This window comes from Chelonia mydas, chromosome 2 (assembly GCF_015237465.2).
Source record: "Chelonia mydas isolate rCheMyd1 chromosome 2, rCheMyd1.pri.v2, whole genome shotgun sequence".
NCBI lineage: Eukaryota > Metazoa > Chordata > Testudines > Cheloniidae > Chelonia > Chelonia mydas.
In genome coordinates this window covers 6756489-6779273 of record NC_057850.1, presented here as the reverse complement: position 1 = coordinate 6779273, position 22785 = coordinate 6756489, and the positions used below count along the sequence as shown (strand labels likewise).

Below are 22785 nucleotides of genomic sequence, written 5' to 3'. Positions count from 1 at the left end.
GTTGGAAGGTTGGCATAAGGGAGAGAGAACGAGGGGGTTGGCGTGGGGGAGCCATTCTCCTGAGCCCTTCCCCGTCCCCTTCCCCCTTGCTGCTTCAGCTCAGTTGCTTTGCAACAAAGAATGCTAGCAGCTCTCCATAATCCTTCTTTGAAACGCTGAGTGAACCAGAGCGGCACGATGGGTTTGTGGCTAAGGCACTGGGCTGGGACCCAGGAGATCTGGGCTCAGATTCACAGCTCTGCCACAGTGTAATGTGGGCAAGTCACCTAATCTCTCTGTGCTTCAGGCACTCTTTGGTAAAACAGGGCCAGTAATACTCCCTTTCCCCCCCACCCCGCTGTCTGTCTTGTGTATATAGATTGTAAATTCTGTTGGGAAGGGACTGTTTCTTGTTGTGCCTAGCACAATGCGGGCTTGATCTCAGCGGAGGCCTTCAGGTGCTACTGGAATACCTACGACAGCAACAGCAGGCAATTAAAAGGAATGAGATGAGAGCTCTTTATGAGTGAATATCATGGCTAGTGGTTGGTAATGGCCTTCCAGGAAGCATGGGGAGGGGGAGCTGTGTTTCAAGTACAGATGGATTTGGATGTAGGTTCCATTCTGAACTGGGTACCTGTGGATCACTCCTGTCTGGGGCCTTTGTAGAAATCGGTGTTACCCACAAGATCTGGATCTGAGCTGCCCCACAGTCAGAGGTTTGTCAGATACAGAATTCTGGCTCCAGCCCTGTCTTTAAATTCACAGCCCTGCCTCTCACCTGGAGGAATCTTGCAGTCAGTTCCAAAGCAGCACATGTGGAGAAGGACACCCACAACCCAGAAGTGGATCCCCGAGATATTCCATACCCCCTGTAGTCATGCACCATATAGGACTTATGAGCTCTTCCAGTGCTGAAGATGCACTTGGGGGCTGCCAGCCGGGCATGCTCCGCTAACTCCCCTGAGCTCACAGTAAAACTCAGGACCTAGGAAATTTATTTATTTCAGTCATCTGCAGCTACTGCCACCCTCCCCCGCAGCTCGGCTGATTGTGTCCTTGGCACGCCACTACTGGCGCTGCTGAACTCTGGCACCAGCAGTGCTTCCCTGCATGGGAGGAGAGCACGGTGAACAGCTGCCGAGCCCGGTCAGTGACTGGCATTGGCTTGACAACTGCCAGGCCTGGATGGGAACAGCCGTGCATGCAGCCTCCTTGTTTATGGGTAGTTTTACATGCACAATAAATAGAAAATGTAATTGCAAACCATTACATATAAGGCTTTCCCTCCCCACCCCAAGGAGTGATAAATAGTTTTAATACCAGATTCACAGCTTCCCCAGTTTTATGTACCATAAGTAATCTTTTCCCACATAAACCATCACTCACGTAGTAGATGTGCTTCCAACTCGCTGACAGCGCGTTGGCCGTTTTGACTCCCTCTGTGGGCTGACACAGCTTCACCCCACTTTGCAGCCGCCCCTTTCCTCCCAAGCCTGCATCCGTTAGACCCAGCTGAGGCCGGAGGTTGGTGTAACCGCTGCACGGGGTGCTTTCCGCTGGTGCCGGGAGCAGCCGCATCATTTAAACATGGCAGCAGCTTGCTGGGCTCTGCAGCGGTCGTTTCTTATGAGCAACTGATGGAAACCCAGCTTCTTGGCATTATGGGGTGGTGCTTACACCCTCTGCTTGTCCGTATTCGCCTGGCAAAGTAAGCATCTGATACCCAGTGCCCCAAGAATAGTGGCCTATGCAGGGCTTGAGGGGGCTCTCTATGTGGTCCGGGTTCAACCTGGTTTCTGTCTAGCTGTGTCTCCTCTCCTCCCTTTTCCCCTTCCAACCTTTCCTGGTCTTCTCCTCTAGGATGTGGCAGTTCTACATAGCAGTGTTTTAAACATACATAGCCTAGGACAGGTGTAATGCCTCCTAGGCATGGGTCCCAAGCAGGGTTGGCTCCTTTGCCACCAGAACCCCAGATCCCTACAATGTGAGCTAAGCACAAGCAGGTAACACACTTTGCATTCACCTGAGGTGGGCACTAGTTAATTAACCCTCACAGGGGATCAAGGCTCAGTTTTCGGATAGGCAACATGAGCTACAGAGAGGTCAGATGGCTTTGCCCAAGGCCAAGTGATGAGGCAGCTGTGATTTAATCAGGAGCTGCTGGCTCTCTACGCAGCACGCTTTCCTCCACACTGCCAGGTCCTTTTTCTGCCTCTCCCTTTAATCTTCCCCCTCTCTGCTACTTGCCCCCTTTCTTGCTTCCCATCTTGCCCATGCTGAGCAGCTGGCGGCGTAGCCAACCCAGTGCCTTTGTCCTTTACAGAGCCCCATGAAATATGCGATGAAGATAACTTTGCTTCCGTGGTTTGGAAGGAAACGCCTGCCGGAGAGGCTGCGGCTGTCCGGTGTCCTCGCAATGCCACTGGTAAGGAGAAGGACGCGCCCTGCCTGTGGAGTCAACTTAAACTCATGGAGATCTTGGTCCTCTCTGACCTAGAGGGGACCAAGATGTGTTATTCGGGGGGGACTTAATAAAGTGCATGACTGCTGGGGAGCTTTCTCCAGAAGCACACGGTGGCTGCATCTGTTTTCTCTCGGCACCGCTGTCCTCCGGAGGCAGTGTAGCCTTGTGCTGCTGGGCAACGGGCAGTTCTGGGGCAAAACCGCGAGAGGGCTCATAGGCAGCTCTTAGGTGAGCTTCTCAAGGTCTTTCTCGGTGCTTGATGGGAGCTGAGGTGTGGCGGGGGGATGGAGGAGGTACAGGATTCATCTGTGATGAATGTAAAGGGTTTTTTTTATCGAGGGTGCTGGACACTGACAGCCCCTGTAGTTCTCTTTGGATCGCTCAGCCTGTGCTGCCTAGGGTCATCCACTGGCACGGTCTCTGCCTAGGTCCCAGCCTGGAGTAAGCAGTCATGGGAGGGTCTGCGGAATGCACCGCAATCAGGTTACAGGAAGTGTATCCAAAGGAAGTTTACTAAACCGATTAGCAATAAAAGCCTGATTGTGAACTTAGCCACACCTGCTCCTGGAAAACTCTCAAAGAGGGAGAGGGTGTGTCCACTGTGCTGGCAGGAAGGGTCAGACAAGATCATAGAATCATAGAAGATCAGGGTCGGAAGGGACCTCAGGAGGTCATCTAGTCCAGCCCCCTGCTCAAAGCAGGACCAATCCCCAACTAAATCATCCCAGCCAGGGCTTTCTCAAACCTGACCTTAAAAACCTCTAAGGAAGGAGATTCCACCACCTCCCTAGGTAACCCATTCCAGTGCTTCACCACCCTCCAAGTGAAAAAGTTTTTCCTAATATCCAACCTAAACCTCCCCCACTGCAACTTGAGACCATTGCTCCTGTTCTGTCATCTGGTACCACTGAGAATAGTTTAGATCCATCCTCTTTGGGACCCCCTTTCAGGTACTTGAAAGCAGCTATCAAATCCCCCCTCATTCTTCTCTTCTGCAGACTAAATAATCCCAGTTCCCTCAGCCTCTCCTCATAAATCATGTACTCATGTGCCCCCTAATAATTTTTGTTGCCCTCCGCTGGACTCTTTCCAATTTTTCCACATCCTTCTTATAGTGTGGGGCCCAAAACTGGACACGGTACTCCAGATGAGGCCTCACCAATGCCAAATAGAGGGGAACGATCATGTCCCTCGATCTGCTGGCAATGCCCCTACTTATACAGCCCAAAATGCCGTTAGCCTTCTTGGCAACAAGGGCACATTGTTGAGTCCTATCCAGCTTCTCGTCCACTGTAACCCCTAGGTCCTTTTCTACAGAACTGCTGCCTAGCCGCTCAGTCCCTGTAGCAGTCTGTAGCAGTGCATGGGATTCTTCCGTCCTAAGTGCAGGACTCTGAACTTCTCCTTGTTGAACCTCATCACATTTCTTTTGACCCAATCCTCTAATTTGTGTAGGTCCCTCTGTATCCTATCCCTACCCTTCAGCATATCTACCACTCCTCCCAGTTGAGTGTCATCTGCAAACTTGCTGAGGGTGCAATCCACACCATCTTCCAGATCATTTATGAAGATATTAAACAAAAATGGCCCCAGGACCGACCCTTGGGGCACTCCGATACCAGCTGCCAACCAGACATGGAGCCATTTATCACTACTCGTTGAGCCCGATGATCTAGCCAGCTTTCTATCCACCTTATAGTCCATTCATCCAGCCATTCATTCACCTCCTTCATCTTCTTCATCACTGATTCATCTCTTTCTCCATGGCAGGAGGGATGGTATGAGCAAAGGAAAGGCCACCAAAGCGGCAAATCACTGTAAATTAGGAGGTGACTGGAGTAACGAAGGACAATGGACAGGACTCACAGAGGAGGCAAATGGCCGTGTTCGCAGTTTCAGAGTACCTCAGCTCAAAGGTGGTGCTGTTGGTTATTTATCCCCTTTTGACATCTCCGGAGAAGCCTAACGGCCATTGCTGCTTTAATCCTTCAGCTTAGAGATACGGAATCAGGCACTTTTGTGAGATTCTCTGGGACTCTCTGGGTTTGCATCCCATGGGTGCAGACATAGAGTTTCCTTTGTTCGAGTTAGCCTGATCTAAATTGCCAGCCAAGTGCTTCCACTGTGGTTTTCTTTGGCTCTCATGCCCCTGGGGGATGCAGAGAAAGGAGATAAAAAACCCCACCCAAAGCGCTAGTGTTTGTTGTGTGTGCTCAGCAATTGTCTGTGGCAGTTTGTGCGCATCTCTAGCTAAATCAGCTTGTTGTGGGTACCCTCCACGAGAATGCTCAGGGTTTCCATGGGAACATAAGAATGGTCATCCTGGGTCAGACCAATGGTCCATCTTCCCAGTATCCTGTCTTCCGACAGTGCCCTGTGCTAGATGCTTCTGAGGGAACGAAGAGAACAGGGCAATTTACCGAGTGATCCATCCCCCATTGTCCAATCCTAGCTTCTGGCAGTCAGAGGCTTAGGGACACCCAGAGCATGGGGTTGCGTCTCTGACCATCTTGGCTAATAGCCACTGATGGACCTGTCCTCCGTGAATTTATCTCATTTTTTTTTTAACCCACTTATGGTTTCGGCTTTCACAACATTCCCTGGCAATGAGTTCCACAGCTTGACTGTGCGTTGTGTGAAGAAATCCTTCCTTTTGTTTGTTTTAAACTTGCTGCCCATTAATGTCATCAGGTGACTCCTGGTTCTTCTCTATTCACAGTCTCCACACCCGCCATGATTCTATAGACCTCTGTCATATCCCCCCTTAGTCGTCTCTTTTCTAAAATGAACAGTCCCAGTCTTTTAAATCTCTCCTCATGTGGACACTGTTCCAGACCCCATATCATTCTTGTTGCTCTTCTCTGTACCTTTTCCAATTCTAATACATCTTTTTTGAGATGGAACAACCAGAACTGCACGCAGTATTCAATGTGTGGGCGTACTATGGATTTACATTGTGGTATTTTGATATTTTCTGTCTTATTATCTATCCCTTTCCTAATGGCTCCCAACATTCTCTTACCTTTTTTGACTGCCACTGCACATTGAGCAGATGTTTTCAGAGAACTGTCCACGATGACCCAAGATTTCTTTCTTGAGTGGTATCAGCTATTTTAGAGCCCACCATTTTATATGTATAGTTGGGATGATGTCTTCCAATGTGCATTGCTTTGCACTTATCAACACTGAATTTCCTCTGCCATTTTGTTGCCCAGTCACGCAGTTTTGTGAGATCCCTTTGTAATTGTTCATAGACAGCTTTATTCTTGAGTAATTTAGTATCGCCTTCAAACTTTGGCACCCCACTGTTTCCTATCCCTTTTCCAGATCATTTATGAATACCTTGACCAACACAGTACAGATCCTTGAGGGACCTCACTTTTTACCCCTCTCCACTGTGAAAACTGACCATTTATTCCTACCCTTTCTTTTCTATCTTTCAACCAGTTAGTGAGAGGATCTTCCTTCTGATCTCATGACTGCTTACTTTGCTTAAGAGCCTTTGGTGTGGACCTTGTCAAAGGCTTTCTGAAAGTCCAAGTACAATAGATCCACTGGATCACCTTTGTCCACATCCAGCTGTCCTCTCTTCCATGCCCCTTTCATTCTCCTTTAGGGTTGATCCTGCGAAGATGCACTTTAGATGAAGAGGGGATAGCATACTGGGAGACTCCGACATACATCAAGTGTGTTTCCATTGACTACAGGAATATACAGATGATGGTAAGAGAGATTCACTTCTCATCTGAATGGATCCATTTCCCCCCATTGTCGCTTTTTACTTAGATGGGAGATTCCCCAGAGAAACCCAAAGTGCTTACACTGATCCTGTAATGACCCACTCTTCCCTCCGAGGCAGTAGTGAGCCAGTGACCCATTATTGTGTTAGAGGGTGCAGTGGTGCTGAAGGCTCTGTCTTTTGGACTAATTCTACAACAGAGGCCTGGCCACTTGTGATTATTTAAAGGGCTCCTAGCACTTTTTGCAAGGGTAGAGGGTGTTAACCTCGGTATCCTGGCCAAACTCCAGTTTCCTTACATTCACCCTGCAGTGTTAAAAGATAGGATGTCATCTCTTTCTGCCCTAAGCCCTTGTGCAGTGTTGTTGCTGCATTTCTGCGGCCATGAAATGAGAGTTTGTAAAGCATTTTGGGATCCTTTGGGAGGGAAGCTGTTGTAAATGGAAGGCATTACTGTCCCCTCAGTCCGTTATCCTGATAAGATCTGTGCACAGAGAAAAACACAGTGCTCCAAGCTGTAAAATGGGGATAATAATTCTTCCTTCTTCCCCCTTTGTCTGCCTTGTCTAGTTAGATTGTAAACCCCTTGCGACAGGATAGCCTCTCGCTGGGGATTTTAGTGTCTGGCATGATGGGGCCCCGTTCTCGGTTGGGTCCTTTAGCTGTTATCAAAATAATAAAAACTGTAAATACTTGGCCTGCCTCTGCCAATCTCCGGTGGATTGTCTGGAAAGTCAGTGCCTGCAGCAGAACCATCCTTGTTCCCGTCTGTGGGCTCAGATGGCTGTAACTCAGGTATAAGACAGCTACAAGACTGATTGGTGAGCAAATCTTCCATTGCAGGCAGGGGTAGCCAGCAGGAAGGTTATGAGGCAGAATAGCCTCTTCTGAATCTGCTGGGACACTTCCCTTTCTGGTCACAAAGAAAGTGGGAATTCAGTTGTCCTCTGATAGCCACCTACCACCTTTCAGAGATATCACAGACTCTCCCAGATTGCATGGAGCTGAAGTCCAGAAGGGGTCATTAGACCATCAAGCATGAACTCCTGTATATCAAAGCCATTACATTTCACCCCGCTACCCTACACTGAACCAAAGTCCTCAGGAGACTGAACTGTCATGTAGAGGTAGAGAACAGGAGAGACCAAGGTACCACCAATGCCCGAGATCTCTGCAATGGCAGGGAATTGATTAGGTGACATATGCCCAGAAGGACCATGGTGATCATCTGGTCTGTGCTCCTGAGGCCTGAGAACTTCACTGATCCCGATTAACGTGTGTTTGACTCATTGTGCTCTTCTCTCGTCTCAGACAAGGGAGCATCTCTCCAAAGCTCAGCGGGGGCTGATGGGAGAAGGGGTATCTGAAGTGCTGCAAAACCTCGTGGAGATCTCCCAGGATGGGACCAGCTACAGTGGGGACCTGCTGTCCACCATCGACGTACTCAGGAATATGACCGAGATCTTCCGTAGGGCATATTACAGCCCCGCTGCTGGGGATGTACAGGTGAGCTGAGGAAGAGAGATGCACGTCATGATGGGATGGGTGCCAGTGGGCAAGTCTAAGGCATGGGCACATACACACTGGGTTTGGGCTACCACTGTGTGCATTGGAATTTACTTATACTTGATGAAAGCCCAGAAAAATCTCTGCTTACCTCCGTGATGTGCCTCATTTCCCAATGTACATTTCCCAGGCTAATGAGCTTCAACCCTCCCTCCCCCCCCCCGGCAATCCCCACTGGTTCATGAACTAATAACTTGAAGAGCAAAGTCATTTAGAGCTGATTCAATCCAGCTGCACTTTCTGTGGAGTCTAATTGATTTTCATGCCTTATTTGGAAGGAATTTCAATCTAATGGCCAAGAGGGGAGTTGATCCTTGGGTATTAGGTGTCTATGTATTGATGTGGGAGAAGGCTGAGGGTTTCTTGCCCTGGGATTTACTTTCAGCAGTTGCATGCAGACTGGCTACAAATCAATCCTCAGGAGAGGTAATCAGCCCACAACTTGAAACATTAAACTTGTCCTCTAGGATCTGCTTCCTCATGGTGTCTGCAACGGCGAGGAAAATGGAGAGGAAAATCAATGGCTTTGAACTCTGTATCTCCTGCCTTCACATCTCTCTCTCTCTCTCTCTCACACACACAGCAGAACTCTTGCCTGGATAGCCCCTCTTCCTCTGATAGTCCATTCTGTCATTCCCCCTAGCCAGTTATAATGGAGATGGAGCCACCAGCAGCTTTCCCACCACTGGAAGTGGTTTTGTCTTCTTCCATAAAGCCCGGCGACAGGGCTGGATGAAGCAGTGGCTGATCTAGTCTGGCAGGCCCTTGCTTCAGAGCATGAATGTACTCCCAGTACTAGCAATGACTTTTCATTGGAAGGGGGATAGATCTGCTGGAGTTGGAGTCTGCTTGGTACCTTGGCTTCTATATTTCCTGCATGTTACTCACTGGGTGAAATATCTCAGCCTGTGGGGCTCTCTTTGCAGTGAAGGTTTGGTCAAGTGAAGGTAGCACCCAGCAGTGTGCTGAGAAAGTCCATTAACTCACAATGGCAAGACATGCTGAGACTTTTGCAAAGGTGGGGAGGGACAGGAGTGGCTGAGCTGGAGAAACCTAACCTCTCTGTTTGTTCGAGATAGGGCCAAAAGAAGGATATGGATAGAGCGCTGCACTGGGGCTGGAGAAACCTGGGTGCTGTTCCTCGCTCAGCTTTCCTGTGTGATCTTGGGAAAATCCCTTAATCTGCCCTGTGCCTCCATCCACACTTTTGTACAATAGGGATAATATGCCTCTATATCCCAGGGGTAGTGTGAGGAGAGAATCCATGAATGATGGAGAAGTGGTCAGATACTCTGGTTATGGGGGCCAGAGAAATAGCTGGATAAAATGATGGATGGATAGATAGATAGATAGGTTTCCCATTATGATAATCTAGTCTGACCTGCTGTACAGCACAGGCCAGAGAACCTCAACCAATACTTTCAGCAGCAAGCCTATAACTTCAGTATGAGCTAGAACAGATCCTTTAAGACAACATCCAGTCTTGATTTAAAGACTACAAATGATGGAGAATCCATCATGTCTCTCGGTAAGTTTTCCCAGTGGATAGAACACCCACGAATTCTGAACCTGGTGCTGAATTCTGAACCCTGTCTCTGTAATTAGCCGAGCTAAAACTCCAGATCCCCACTACTCCGGGATGTTGAGATCTCCAAAATCTGGGCCTGCAGTCTGCAGCGTGAGTCCACCCCCTGTGAAAGTGAGGGGCTCAGAGAGCAGGCAGGAGCCAGGTGTACTATGGGCAACCCTGCTGCTCTCCACACCCCCCATAGTCAAAACCCCTCTTGGCATTTTACCATTGCCTCATGTCTGCCTACGCCCCTTGTGCTCTCCATGGCTTGCAGAATCCTTCACTTTCTGCTGTGGCCTGGTGGGTAATGAGTTGTGTAGTGCTCACTAGCTGCCCTATTGCACTCCGGTGGTGAGCAAGGTTCTGACTCTTCTCCCCAGGAGAGGCAGTAGGGGTTTTGCTCCTTATTTCATTAGGAGCAGGACTTTGGTTTGTCCAGTGGTTTGGGATGCTTTGGGAAGAACAGTGCTCTGTGAGTGAGAGCAGATCCTCTTCTTGCTAAAACAATGGTTCTCTGCTCTTTCACATGTTGTGGGGCATGTGTCCTTCCGCTCTGTCATATTCTGACCATGACTTTCTTTTCCTTTTTTGTCTCGCCTCTCTAGAACTTCGTCCAGATCATCAGCAACTTGCTGTCAGAGGAAAACCGGGACAAGTGGGAGGAAGCTCAGATGGTATGGACCTGCTGCTTAAACATACAACCCAAATAATGCTGGCTCTCAGTCTGTGGCATGGGGGGAGGGGGGTTATTGGCATTTCCCCTAGGGTTGGGTGATCTCACTGCTATGTGTGTCTGACAGGTGTTGTACTTAAAGGGCATCCGTTTCACCCAGAAGAGATAGAACTCATCTGGCCACACTGCTAGGCATCAGTGACTCAACTCCTTGCAGTGAAAGAGAAGTGAAGGCTGAATTACCCTGCTTGGAGAAATCAGTGGTGACCAGGAAAATGGATCATGCTAGACTTCAGAGCCAAGTGCAGTCCTGGCCCTTTAAGGTTCCTCCTAAGTCTGAGTCCTGTATGAAAAGACTCAGGCAGGACAGATAGGATTTTAAAGGGCCAGGACTGTGCTCTGCCATCTGAGCTCATGCTTCGGCTCAGCTCGAGCTGCACAAGGGTTCATTTATATTTCAGCTACCTTTTCCTCACGAGGTCGCCTTGCGTCTCCCCAGGGATGCTGGCAATTGGGGAACATGGTGGATAATTCAGCAGATAAAGCACATCCTATCTGGGCATAGGGACTGCTATTTGTCCCGTTGATGTCTTACCAAACCCTTACCCTGCCTCAATTGCATTTTGTGCCTGTGTATGTAGGTGACTTACCCACTGTCCCTAACCTGGACTGAAAATGCCATTCTTCCTCGCAGCGCTCACTGCTCAACAGCGCTGATCCCTCTGCCGCCCCAGGGAGCCGCATCAGAGCGAAATGATACTGCCTTGAAGGCAAAGCCTGTTCGCCGGCGACTCTGACTGAGGGCTCCCTGTCTGTAGTAGTTCCTCCCTTGTCTCTTCCATTTTACTGCGTCTCAGAACACAATCCCTCCTGTGCCTGCATCTCGGAAGTCAACATCACCACAGACAGGTCTGGTTTCTGACAGGCGTCCATCAGGTGGAGAGCATTCCCCTGAGGAGACCACGAGGCATGGGTCACAATATGGCGGCTCTTTTACCCGCTGTGTTGTCCGGTGAAGCCCCTCAGAAGGGGCAGCAAACAGCAAAGGAGCGAGAGACGATTGCCCGGCACTAACATGAATCCTTAAAGGTCAATTTTCTTCAGAATGGCCACTGTACGTCTCTGGCAGCTAACAAGCTGCCGGTTTAATCTGAGACCCCCTACGTCAAGGGGCTGAGTGAAAGACCCTTGCATAAAGAGATGAGATACACTGAAATGAAAATAAATAGCTCCGGGGAAGGTTTGTGCTATTGGCGGATAGCAGGCACTGAATGTTGATTGAGCTGGGAAGGGACTGGCTCCCCTGCAAGAGGTCACACGTTGAAAGGTGGGCGAGGTCAGTAACGTTACCACCTGATGTCTGTTCGGAGACCTCTCTGAAACAAGTCAGATAGCAGGAGGGGCACATTACCTAGGTAAAAGGGGATAGACCGAGTATTGAACAGACCTCGAGACTGAGCTCCCCTTTCGCCCCTATAGCTGATGTTTCCTCAGCACATCTGGAAATGGATGACCCTGGCTGGTTCCAGAGGAGGCGAAGAACCGTATGCTCAATTTAGCAAATACGTGTCTACAGACACATTTCAGAACAGTCACTGTGGAGTGGACTCTGCTGAGTCGTCATGACAACGCAGAAACCCAGTTGATCATCATAAAAATACTTGCAGTTTTCTCCAGGCTGCAGTTCGTTCCCAGTGGTTTTCCCTTAACAGCTTCCCTGTGTTGTAAACCTGGCCCGCTGGCCTCTGACCCCCACCTGATATTCATTCCTGTGGTGCCACCTATCTGCCCTCTCATGGCAGCCGATGTTATTTTATGTACTGCTTTGATATCAGTCAGAGGGTCTTTCATCTTTTGACCACCGCCACTATTATAGACAGCATGAGGACCATGGCTGAGATGGCCTATGTTGCCTAGGGGATATAGATGCCCACTTTCCGTATATTTGAATGAGAAATAGGATCTCGGCCTAAAACTTCAGTTCTAAAGCTGGAGTCTGCCCTCCCATGAGCACCAAGAGGAGAATGATTGGTAATAGCTTTTCTAAAATCCTCCAGCCGCTAGAGGGGAACACAGGCTGGATCTGGTCTCAGTCCACCTAGCAGAGGGGATAAGTGCAGGTACACACTATCTACCATGCCATGTAAACAGATTCCTTTTAACACAGGGCTTTAGCTCCCATCTCTCAATTAAAAAAAAAAACACAAACAAACCCAAGAACTCTGTTATGGTAGCCCTGGCTGTTTAACAGTATTCTCTTCCTACACAGATCTATGGGTTGGTTGGGGATATTCCCCTATAAAGATGGCTACCTGTACAACTGCTTGATCACTAAACTGTCTGTGCAATCAACCTATGACAGATCTAAGATGCAATTACTTTGATATCGAAGCACCAGGCAAAATTGTGACAGGGTATATAAACAAAACAAAACAAAGCGGTCCTTATTTCTCTCCATTTTCCTGTGCATAGGCAGGTGTGAATTTTAAGTCTAGGAGTGTTTGGGGAGTTAGGTTTAGTCATCGTAGGTTAGAAACATTGTCCCAGAGTCATGCCTTGTGTCACTAAACACAGCCAGGCTTTGGCAAGGAGACCTCTAGCAGCTGGGGTCCTGCCACTGGGAATGATCCGTGCGGTATGCATGATAGTCTAAGCCAGGGTCCCACTGGAGGGCTGTTGGAGGGAGCAGCAGTCTCTGATGGAGCTAGGATCAGGCTGTTCAGCGACCAGGACTCCTCAGTTCTCAATAGAGAACTGTACATAGTAAAGAGTCAGAATATCCCCTCCGACAACAGCTCATGGTGGCCCCAGTTTTCAGACATATGGGCCTAAGAGAGGCATTTCCCCGCCTAAATTCTGATGTCTGCTTCCCAGCTGGGATTTAGACATGCTCTTGGGGTGCCCAGATTTGAGGAATGGGCTCCCCCATTTTTGTAACAGCTGTCCTCAAATAGTGGTGTTGCATCCTGTTTCACAGCTTTGTGAAAACGTTCCCTTTGCTTAGCCTGGTGGGTCTGGACCGGCCTAGCTGTACTCAGCCCGGGAACAGCGGTGCGGGCAAGGATCCTCTGGACTCCCTCTCTTTGCTCAGTGTATTTCCAGTCATGGTGACTCCTAGAGCTGAGCACAATATTCCAGGAGCCGGATCCCCCCGAGTCCTCAAAGTGAAAGGGAGTTTTGAATGAGTAAGGATCTAGGGTTTGCCTCTGGGCGCAGATACTCCAGAGCTTGCATAGAGCAGGTCTATTACCTCTGCATGTGCAGCGCCAAATCAATTGGCCTCGTTGGTGGACACATCAGGCCAGATCCTCCACCGGACGTAAATGGAGCAGTGCTGATTTACACCACCTGAAGATAGGGCCTGGCATGTCTCATTTGCTGGCCACGTTAAGCTAACTGCAGGTCGTGGAAAACTGTCAATGTCTGATGTGGCTTTCCCGGGCCAGACTGGGACCTTGAGGAAGGAGGGTAGGTTGGTAGGTCACTATCAGAGCCCTCCCGTTGTGATGAGGACTATTCTCCTCCAAGGCCATCAGCTGCGTTTTCCCAAACTGAATCTGATACTGTCATTTCCTGTCCATGTTTCTATCTCCGTGGATCAGTTCTCTGCCCTCACGGTTGTTCACTACTCCTCGGTACTGCAGCATGAGCAGAGAATGCTTCCGGCTCTCTGTGTGTGGGGTAAGGCTGGCGGGAACCCTGGCCATTGGAGAGGCCCAGGTGAGCGCATTGCTATCTGTGCCGCTAAATATTTGACCTCTCCTTATTGGGTTTGCAGGTGGGGCCGAATGCTAAGGAGCTGTTCAGGCTTGTGGAGGATTTCATTGATGTCATTGGATTCCGCATGAAAGATTTCCGGGATTCCTACCAAGTGACGGACAATCTAGGTGAGTCGGTTTGGATTCCGCTCCTCTCCCCGGCTCCACAGGCAGATTCCAGCCATGCCATCGCTCCTTGCAGTTTTTGTGAGCTGGCTGTGAGCCTGGGCGGGGGAAAATGCTGGCCAGGGGCTGGGAGGGAGCAGAGGGAGCCACGCAGCGACTTCTTCTCACGTAAGAGACACGTGATACAGATGCAGCCTGGGTCCTTGGGATCAGGCTCCCCGTTGTTACTCTTTGTAGGCAATGTGCTAACTCGGAAGGCTCCTGGGGTAATGAGGTGAAGTGGAGCAGTGTTGTCCTCAGCTATCAGCGCTTCTCTAAGGCCGAGGGAGGCTGGAGCAGGCAGGTCAGCTCTCCCTTCAAGAATCAGCCGCTGTAAAGGATGGGACTCCAGGCCAGTGGACCGATACCAGTAACAGAAGCTGTGTTCTGTCAATGCCTAGAGATCTCAGCTGAGATTGGCCGTGGTGCAAGCCCTGGTACATACATGTGGGAAGAGGCAGTTTCTGCCCTCAAGAGTTTACAAACTCAATAGACAGGACAGGCAAAGAATGGGGGAAAAGGAAGGGTTGTTCTCCTCACGTCACAGCTGAAGCACAGAGCGATGAAATGACTTGCCCAGGGTCCCAGAAGGAGTCTGGCAGAGCTGGGAATGGAACGGGGCTCTCCTAAGTTGCAGCCCACTCATTTAAACCCAAGACCACCCTTCTTCTCCCTGCTCCCTCCAGAGTTTATCAAAGGGATGGTACAAGCATCTCCGGCTGAGTGCTGCATTCATGCTCCCCAGAAGGCAAATGTGTTCTCTGTATGTCCCACCCAGGTGTGACGGAACATATGGTGCAGGGTATAAACCACCATTGGCCAGGCTAATGGCCCCGTTCACATCAGTGCAAGCCCAGGGCCATCTCTAGGGCCACATGGCTGGGAGCAAGGGCAGTATTTGGGTTAAGGTGTCCTGAGTTTAATCTGAGGGTGGAGGAGGCTGAGGAAGTATGGAGGGACAGAAGGATGCATGGGGGTCCTGCTCAGTGAACAGAAGCTCCAGCTCCACCTGCCTAGTGCTATCACCTTGCTTTATGTACAGACGTTAGCTGAACAAATACCTCCTGCCATGCCAGAGATCTCAGCTCTCCTGGACAGTATCTGGCTAATCCAGAGGCTCCCAGTCTTCCTCTGCTTTCCTCACACTCTTGGCCACCAAGATCACAAAGCCTTGCACACTCACAGCTCATCCCTTCTCAGTCCCCGCTTGCCTCAGCTCATGGTCGGCAGGGAGAGACATTTCCCAGAGCCCTGCTTGTTCTTACAGGCACCGTCCCACCAGCTAAAGAGGGGTTTGCCCCAAGGCGCTCCATTAGCCAAATAGGCAAGGAGGGGCTTTCTCTGAGACAATTCACATATGGCCTTGACCTCTCTCCAGGCTAATGGAATGCCATTTGTCTGGTCTGAGCTACCCCTTGCACCGTACATACGACATGGAGGGCCGCATTTTCAAAGAGCGGAAAATCCAAAATGTTGGTCTCTGAATGGTTCATAGTCTCTGAATTTCTACTCATAGTTGCAGCAATGTGAATTAAGTCATTGGAGTCACTCTGGATTTGCACTGGTGTAAGTGAAGTAATCAGAGTCACTCTGGAGTCACGCTGGTGTAAATGAAGTCGGCAGAGTTACTCTGGATTTGCACCAGTGTAAACTTATTGTTTCTGTTTCCCCTCAAGTCCTCAGCATCCACAAACTCCCCGCCAATGCAGCCACTGACATCAGTTTCCCCATGAAAGGCTGGAGGGGCATGGTGGACTGGGCCAGGACCTCCGAGGACAAGGTCACCATCTCCAAGAGCATCCTCTCTACGGGGCTCGCGGGTAAGGCAGTGCCGCTGCAGCATCATTGTTCTTCAGCGTCAAGGGGGTTTCAATCATGTATGCTCTCTCTGCAAGCTTTGCCCTCAGCTAGTGAGGATCTGCCCAAGAGGAACGGGCCCTGAACGCAGCACTGAGCCTTAAAGATGAGGTGTCGTTTAGATCCAGGTCTGAGCTCCCCAGCAAGTTCAGGAGATTAGTTCACATCCCGGATTTGGTCGCAGATCCATTACTAGACACAACGGCTTCTTGCTTAGAAAACAGCTGGAGGCAGAGCCAAACCCCAGAGCAGCAATGCACCTGGGGCACATTGCAGACAATAATAATCTACTCGCTCCACTTAGCCTGAAAGGGACCCGATGCGCTGGGTTCCAGGCGAGCCATCAGCGGGGCAGGACGTCCCCTCCCAGTGCAGGCTGGACCCCGAACTGGTTCCTTCCAGCCCTCGGTGGGGGTTGTGTGTTGTTTTCTCTCTGGTCCGTGGCATCATTTCGGTGCCGTGAGCCAGCGCACAGAAAGACACTTCTCTGGGAGCGAATGTCTTGGCATTCGGAACGGTTTGGGAGCAGTGTTACCAGTTTAATGATTTGTATTTTTCATGAAAATAGGCACCCAGTGCCGAGTGGCAATGGAGGGAGCTTTTCCGGGGGAGGGAGGGAGAAGAAAAGGTTGCCATTCATCGTGCGGTGGATATGAAACGTTCTGGGTTATTCGCTTGGCTGGCTCTGGCGGCCGGGCAGGCAGGCAGTTCTTGGCCGCTGGATGGGTAGTGGCCGTGTAGCTGGAGTGATGTCTGTGGCTCTTGTGTGTAATCCTCTGTAACCACACATCGGCTGCAGGAAAGGGGGCATTAATCACTCGGGGGTCATTTGCTCTGTGACAGTCTATTATCAGGCCCGAACAGCCTGGGGAGGGAGGGGGGAGCAAGCAGAGCAAATCCAGCCGCCGCTTGAGCATAAGCCAAGCCGTCCTGAATCTCAGATCTTAAAGGAAAACTGCAGGGCTCAGGGCTTGGATCCTAGAGTGCTCAGCCAGGGCCTGATTCTGTAGCTATTCTGTGGACCATCCGTTAGCTGCAGCAGGTCTTCTGAGGTTGGGATTAGCTCCAAACACTGGATCCTGTGGGGTACTGGGTGTAGACGCCACTTACTGAAGTCAGCCTTGGTTCTCAGTAAGCTTACAGGGCTCCTCTTTGCGTGGGCCGTGTTCGGTTCTTTGCAGGACTGGGCCCTAAATATTTAAGACTAGTATTTCAAAAAGAGGAGCCTAAATTGTGCCTGCAAAGGGGCACCTTGTCCCTTTCTCTGTAGCTGTGCCCAGTGCGGGTTGGCTTAATCAGCAAGAGCAGGCAGTTTGCGCTTTCTTCATCAGACTGCACCGTCCTCTGCTGAGACAAAGGCAGAAAACTGTCTGAGTTGTTGACATGATCCCTTGGCTTCCCAGTGCACCTTTCACCCAAAGATCTCCAAGCACAGCCATTCATGAAGCTGCAGAGTCTGTCCCATTGGGTAGATCAGCATTAGAACCACCATTCTGCGGATGGGGACACTGAAGTGCAGAGCAGTTAAGTGACTGCCCCAAGGTCAAGCAGGGAGTCAGTAGCAGAGCAAAGACTAAATTCAGGACTGCAGCTCAGGCTAGTAAGAGATCACTGCCTTGTAAACTGCTTTACGTCCTTTCCAACAAGCACAATAAATGGTTAAATACACCAAATCAGGACTTACATTATTATCCTTTTCCATTCCATCTGGAGCTGCATTTCCTGGGCTCATATCAGCAAAAGATGGTCCTTCTTGATATATTACTTGTGTGGGAGACACGTCTTAATTCTTGTTAGCGCCTATCTCTTCTTTGCAAATGCGTACGGCAGGGAGAATACTAGGGCATGGTTTGTCTTTATAGTGGTGGTGGCCAAACTGTGGCTCGTGAGCTGCATGCGGCTCTTTTACAGCTGAAGTGCAGCTTGTGGAACCCCCTACGTCCCCCACCCCTCTGCCTAGCAGACTCGGGGGAGAGCTCAGGGCTTCTGCCCTGCAGCAGGGAGGTGGGACTAGGGGTTTCTGCCAGAGATGACTGGTGCTTCCTGAGAGTGGGGGCGGGGGGCACAATTTAAAGGTTCCGCCCCCCAACAGCTTGAGTCACACACCCCTCTTACCCTCAGCAGCCCCCACAATGCATTGCTTCTGGTTTCTGCCCAGCAGGATGGAGGTCTCAGGGCTTCAGCCCCACAGGGTGAGCCTACTGGGGTTTGGAACATCAGCAGGAGCGGGGCCTCAGCCCCAAGCCCCGGCAGGCACATCCAATGGGGCTGAAGCCCTGAACCGTGGCAGGCGCGCCCGGCTCTCGAACTTCTGAAGATTGTCGTATGCGGCTCGGAGGGTCAGTAAGTTTGGCCACCACCGCTTCATAGAATAACAACTTTGCAACTTGCTGAAATAAAGACCCGATCTTCAGCGGGTGTGAATTAGCTGTTGGCTTCAATGGAGCTATGCTGATTTACACCAGCTGAGGAGCCAACAAAATAGTTTTCAAACTAGTCATGTGCAAATAGGCATGCAACATGCCTGCAAGCTGCAACTACAGCCGGGCATGCAATCTTTGCAGCTCCGTGTGCAGATGCTGCAGTGTACAGCTTCCAGTCACCGGGCTACTGAAGAATGGATGATCAAAATAAAACACTGTGCTAGACCAGGTAACCTGTTGGTGTAATTTCATAGAATCGTAGAATATTAGGGTTGGAAGGGACCTCAGGAAGTCATCTAGTCCAACCCCCTGCTCAAAGCAGGACCAATCCCCAACTAAATCATCCGAGCCGGGGCTTTGTCAAGCCAGGCCTTAAAAACCTCTAAGGATGGAGATTCCACCACCTCCCTAGGGAACCCATTCCAGTGCTTCCCCACCTTCCTAGTGAAATAGTGTTTCCTAATATCCAACCTAGACCTCCCCCACTGCAACTTGAGATCATTGCTTCTTGTTCTGTCATCTTTGCACATAAGTAAGATGGGGCAGTTACGTCGCTAAAGTCTTGATAAAGACCCAAGAAATTCAGACCTGAGTCTCATTTACACGACAGCCTCTTTGCATTCCCAGAAGGGTGTAAATGAGAATCAGGCCCATGGGGTTAAAGTTTTCTGCTCACCCATGATATCACGCGAGTGTGAGAGCCAGGGGCAGCGGGGGGTTGTTACCTGCTGCAGACCTACCACAATGGGGGAGAGGGGGCTCTTGTCTGTGTAGGGATCTGCAGGACCAGGCCAAACACCAATGAAAAGTTTGTACCCGTTAACGTTCTGCTCAGATGTCGGATCTGGTTTTTCTCAGCTGGGTTGTGAGAGGGAGGCGGGGCTGGGTGGGGGTGCAAGTGATGTGCCCAGAGGTCACACAAATGAGTCGGAGGCTCATCGGGGATTAGAACTGAAGGGCCTGCAGCCTCTCGGCCCTTTTGTCCCGGCTGTGCGGTGTCAGATAGCATTAGGGTCTATCATGCCAGCGTGAGGGAGCCAGCCCAGTGGAGCCGGGCCCAGCCGTGCAGCGTTTGAGGCTCTTTCCCTGACAGCGGCAACATCCTCTGGAGAGAGAAGAGAACTGATGTCAAGTGCAGAGTCGTGCGGGGATGGAGAGAGGTCTGGGTCAGGCTGGGGCTCTGCAGCCTGTGGGTGCAAATCTCCCACGCGTAGCTGTTAGTGTCACCCTGGTGCAGCTCGGCTCCCTGACCGTTCTTCATCGGCCCGGCTTCAGAACTGATCCGCAAGGCAGCCAGGTGGGGGCTAGCGACCTCCTCCTCCGAGCCACTCAGCGGATTTGCTTGCGGAGCCCGGCTAGAGATCTCCGGAGGTGAACGAACTGCTGAATCCATCCAGCCTCTGCCAGGGCGGCTGCTGCTTCCGATTAGACTCCCAGCACGTGCCTCCTGTCCTGGCCTTGTCAGAGGAATTAGCTGGAGTTCTGAAGAGGAAACCTCCAGTCCAGCTCAGTCAAGTTAAAGCTCAAGGCCCGTGCACGGGCCTCGGGCCTGTGTGATTATAGAGGGTCCAAGTCGGCGAGGTACCGAGCGCTGCCTGTGGGGTGTTGAGTGGTGCGAGCTGGTGCCGCGGCTTGTGGGAGGGAGGCAGTGTGAAATTCAGCCTGCCCCAGGCTACGCAGCACTGCAGCAGCCCCGCTGAAACTGATAAATGACACCTAGGCCTTGCCTGGGCCCTCAGCACAGGGGGGAAATTTCAGCCTGTGGGGAGGTGAAGATCCGAGGAGACGCGTTTGGCCCTGCCTGAGTGCAGCAGCCTCCACAAACACCCCCCCTTCCTGTTGTGTTCATTACTGCCATGCCCTGTCTCCCCTCTTCCCCACTGAATGTGTTCCCGTTGAAGTCTAATGCCTGCAGGACGGGCCCCACATAAACTACCCTCAGGCCCTCTCCCCACTGCAGTGCCACGGTGCTGACGATGCTTTCACCGTCCGTAATCGTCACAGTGCTGTTGTGTTTCTCTCCCCTCTCTTTGCCGCTTCGCAGAGACAGACGACTCGTCCGTCTTCGTGGTGGGCACGGTGCTGTACCGGAACCTGGGGAGCATCCTCTCGCTCCAAAGGTAAGGACACCCTTATCCTTCCGGAGCGCCTCGTCACTCGGATGGCCCCAAACCCACCTCCTTGACTGGAAATTAAAGGGGCAGGCAGGACTTGGGCAGCCAGTGGAGCTACTTGCATAAGAGGGAGAGGATTTGGTTCTGCAGGGATAACTTTTGCGCCACTAATAACTGGTGCTGCACATGAAGTTGGCTCAGTCCAAGTTCATGCTTCAGGGCATAAGCTGATCACTGTCAGGGTGGTCAGGAAGATATTTTCCTTTTTTTTGTGCAGCATTGCACACCACATGGCCAGCTGTGCCAGGGGAGGGTTTTCCCTTCTGCTCACTGAAGCACTAAATAGTAGCTACTTGCTGAGGTGTTATGCTCCTACAAAGAGGCAGGCAAGAATCCTGCCCTCTCAGCGAACATCCCCTCTGGTGCTGAGATCATGATGGTCTGCCATGTTCCCTGGGATCATAATTCCTTGGGATCTGTCTGGATGAGAGATGAAATAGCCGTGGTTTCCCTCCAGAGAGACACCAGGGAGTGGGGACACAACACCTATGTGACATGGACACTGTCCCTGACGCCAGTGCTGGGCAGCATGCAGCACCTGTCACAGGTGGAAAGAGCTGATGAGTGAACCCTTACAACCCACTCATCAAACAAATTCTCAAATCCTTGCCTTGCTGCCCAGACTCAGTTGCACAATAGGACAGCTGCGGGGGAGGCCAAAGAGTGAATAGTCCCCTCTTTCCCTGGCACACTCCCTATTTTCTCCCCGCAAGGAGGTGCTGAATGCCCCCACCTCCCTGGATCTCAGCGGGCGCTAAGGGCACTCAGCATTGGGCAGGTATGATTCAAGAGCAGAACTGTGGCATCGAAATCTCCTCCCCACGACGGATTTTTACCCAATCACCCCCACTCTGCCTCACCGCGGTGAGCCATTTCGGGTCGCCGTGTTCCTGACAGATCTGGGGCTGCGTGCTTGGGAGAGGAGCTGCCTGCCACACGGTGCCATTCGAGAGCAGTACTGCTCAAGACGGGCTCGGGGAGTGGAGCGGAGCAGCATGGATGGCTGCACATGTCTGCAGCATTCCAGGCCTCTGCAAAGTGCCTCGGGGCACTGAAGCTTTTGTGCTCAGCAATGGCTTTTCTTTTCCTCTCTATTTTTTTTTTTTTTCTGAGGCTGGTACTGAGGCAGTAAATTAAGCATCCTAAGGCACCTTCTAAATCTGTTCTGGACTGATTAGTGTGAGCCCATTTACCATAAACGCCAGGGCATCTCTCCTCGCTGATAATCATTTAAATACCTACAGATTTAGCGCTGGCAGTGGCGGGTGGCTAGCGAATTAGAATTAGTGAGCAAAGGGACTGTATTCTGTAATATCTTCCATTACAGTGCTGGGAATGAGACTGGAAGGGCAATAACCATCCTGGGCGCAAATGATATTTCAGCTTGCACTGGCTGAGTGGTGAATAAGCTTTGCTAACCAGCTTCCGCAGGCGTTTCTGCCAGGGCATTCTCCCCTGGGTCCTGATTTACGACATTGCTTAATTAAGGCCAGTTTCCTTTAAACAATGCACAGCCCTGAATCTCCTGTGGCTGGATGGAAGAAATGCTGGATCAGAGGAAAAGTCCTTCATTCCTCTCCAACAGCGATGTTGCAAGGAGATGGGAATAGCCCCAATAATGTACTTAATTGTGCAATACCGTACTATAGGGTAACTGTCTTCCTGACCCACAACTAGTGATCAGTCTATTTCCTGGGAGCAGGAGGAATAAGGATCAGATTTTGTTTTCAGTAACACTGGTTTAAATCCAGAGTCACTCCATTTAAATAAAAGGCGTCACTACAGGTGTACCCTGGTAAATAACAATGGCTAGTCTTATTCATGTATGGGTCTCCTCTCTATTGACTTGCCTTGATTATCTCCTGGAGCACTGAGTTCCACAGGTTAAGCACGCATAGCATTAAAGACATTTATTTTTAACTATTTTAAATTTCTTCTTCGATCTCACAGTTCTTGGATCGTTGTGGCCTCAGAGCTGGGGTTTCTAGGAGATCCACCCTGAGAGAGGACTGGCATTCCAAATGGAGGCCCTTGGTACCAAAGCCACAGTCGGGAGTTGAAGTGGGTGGCAGGACAGAGGGAGTCAAAGGGTTAAAAGTCTGACCCAGTCACTCCAGAGTAGAAGCTAGCTGCCCAAAGCCTTTCCCAATCGTTATTGGGTAAATAGAAAATAAGAGAAGCAAATGATTTCAGACATGCCTGGGATAAGTGAGAATCAGAATGGGGAGGGAGTGTTTCCTAATGGTCAGTGCAGTGATGACTGGGAGTGTCCTGGGATCTATTCCCGGCTGTGCCACCATGGGCAAGTCTCTTAGGCAAGTGTTTTCAAACGTGGTTGTCTGAAGGTAGATGACTATGGATTCACCTGAGCACCGCAGCTCCCGGCTAGTACACGAGGACCACGATTCACCTCT

The 22785-nt window shown here is 50.7% G+C and overlaps 1 protein-coding gene across 12 annotated transcripts in view; it reads left to right on the top strand.

The window, feature by feature from the left end:
- The window catches only part of ADGRB1 (adhesion G protein-coupled receptor B1), a 366154-nt gene that overhangs the window by 201437 nt on the left and 141932 nt on the right, over positions 1-22785 (top strand). For all 12 annotated transcript variants that reach the window (XM_043539002.1, XM_043539007.1, XM_043539005.1 and 9 more), the window contains 7 exons: positions 2306-2407; positions 6063-6169; positions 7497-7691; positions 9927-9995; positions 13773-13881; positions 15594-15737; positions 20242-20317. In XM_043539002.1, coding sequence (XP_043394937.1) covers positions 2306-2407; positions 6063-6169; positions 7497-7691; positions 9927-9995; positions 13773-13881; positions 15594-15737; positions 20242-20317 — 802 coding nt within the window. The remainder of the gene's footprint in view (positions 1-2305; positions 2408-6062; positions 6170-7496; positions 7692-9926; positions 9996-13772; positions 13882-15593; positions 15738-20241; positions 20318-22785) is intronic.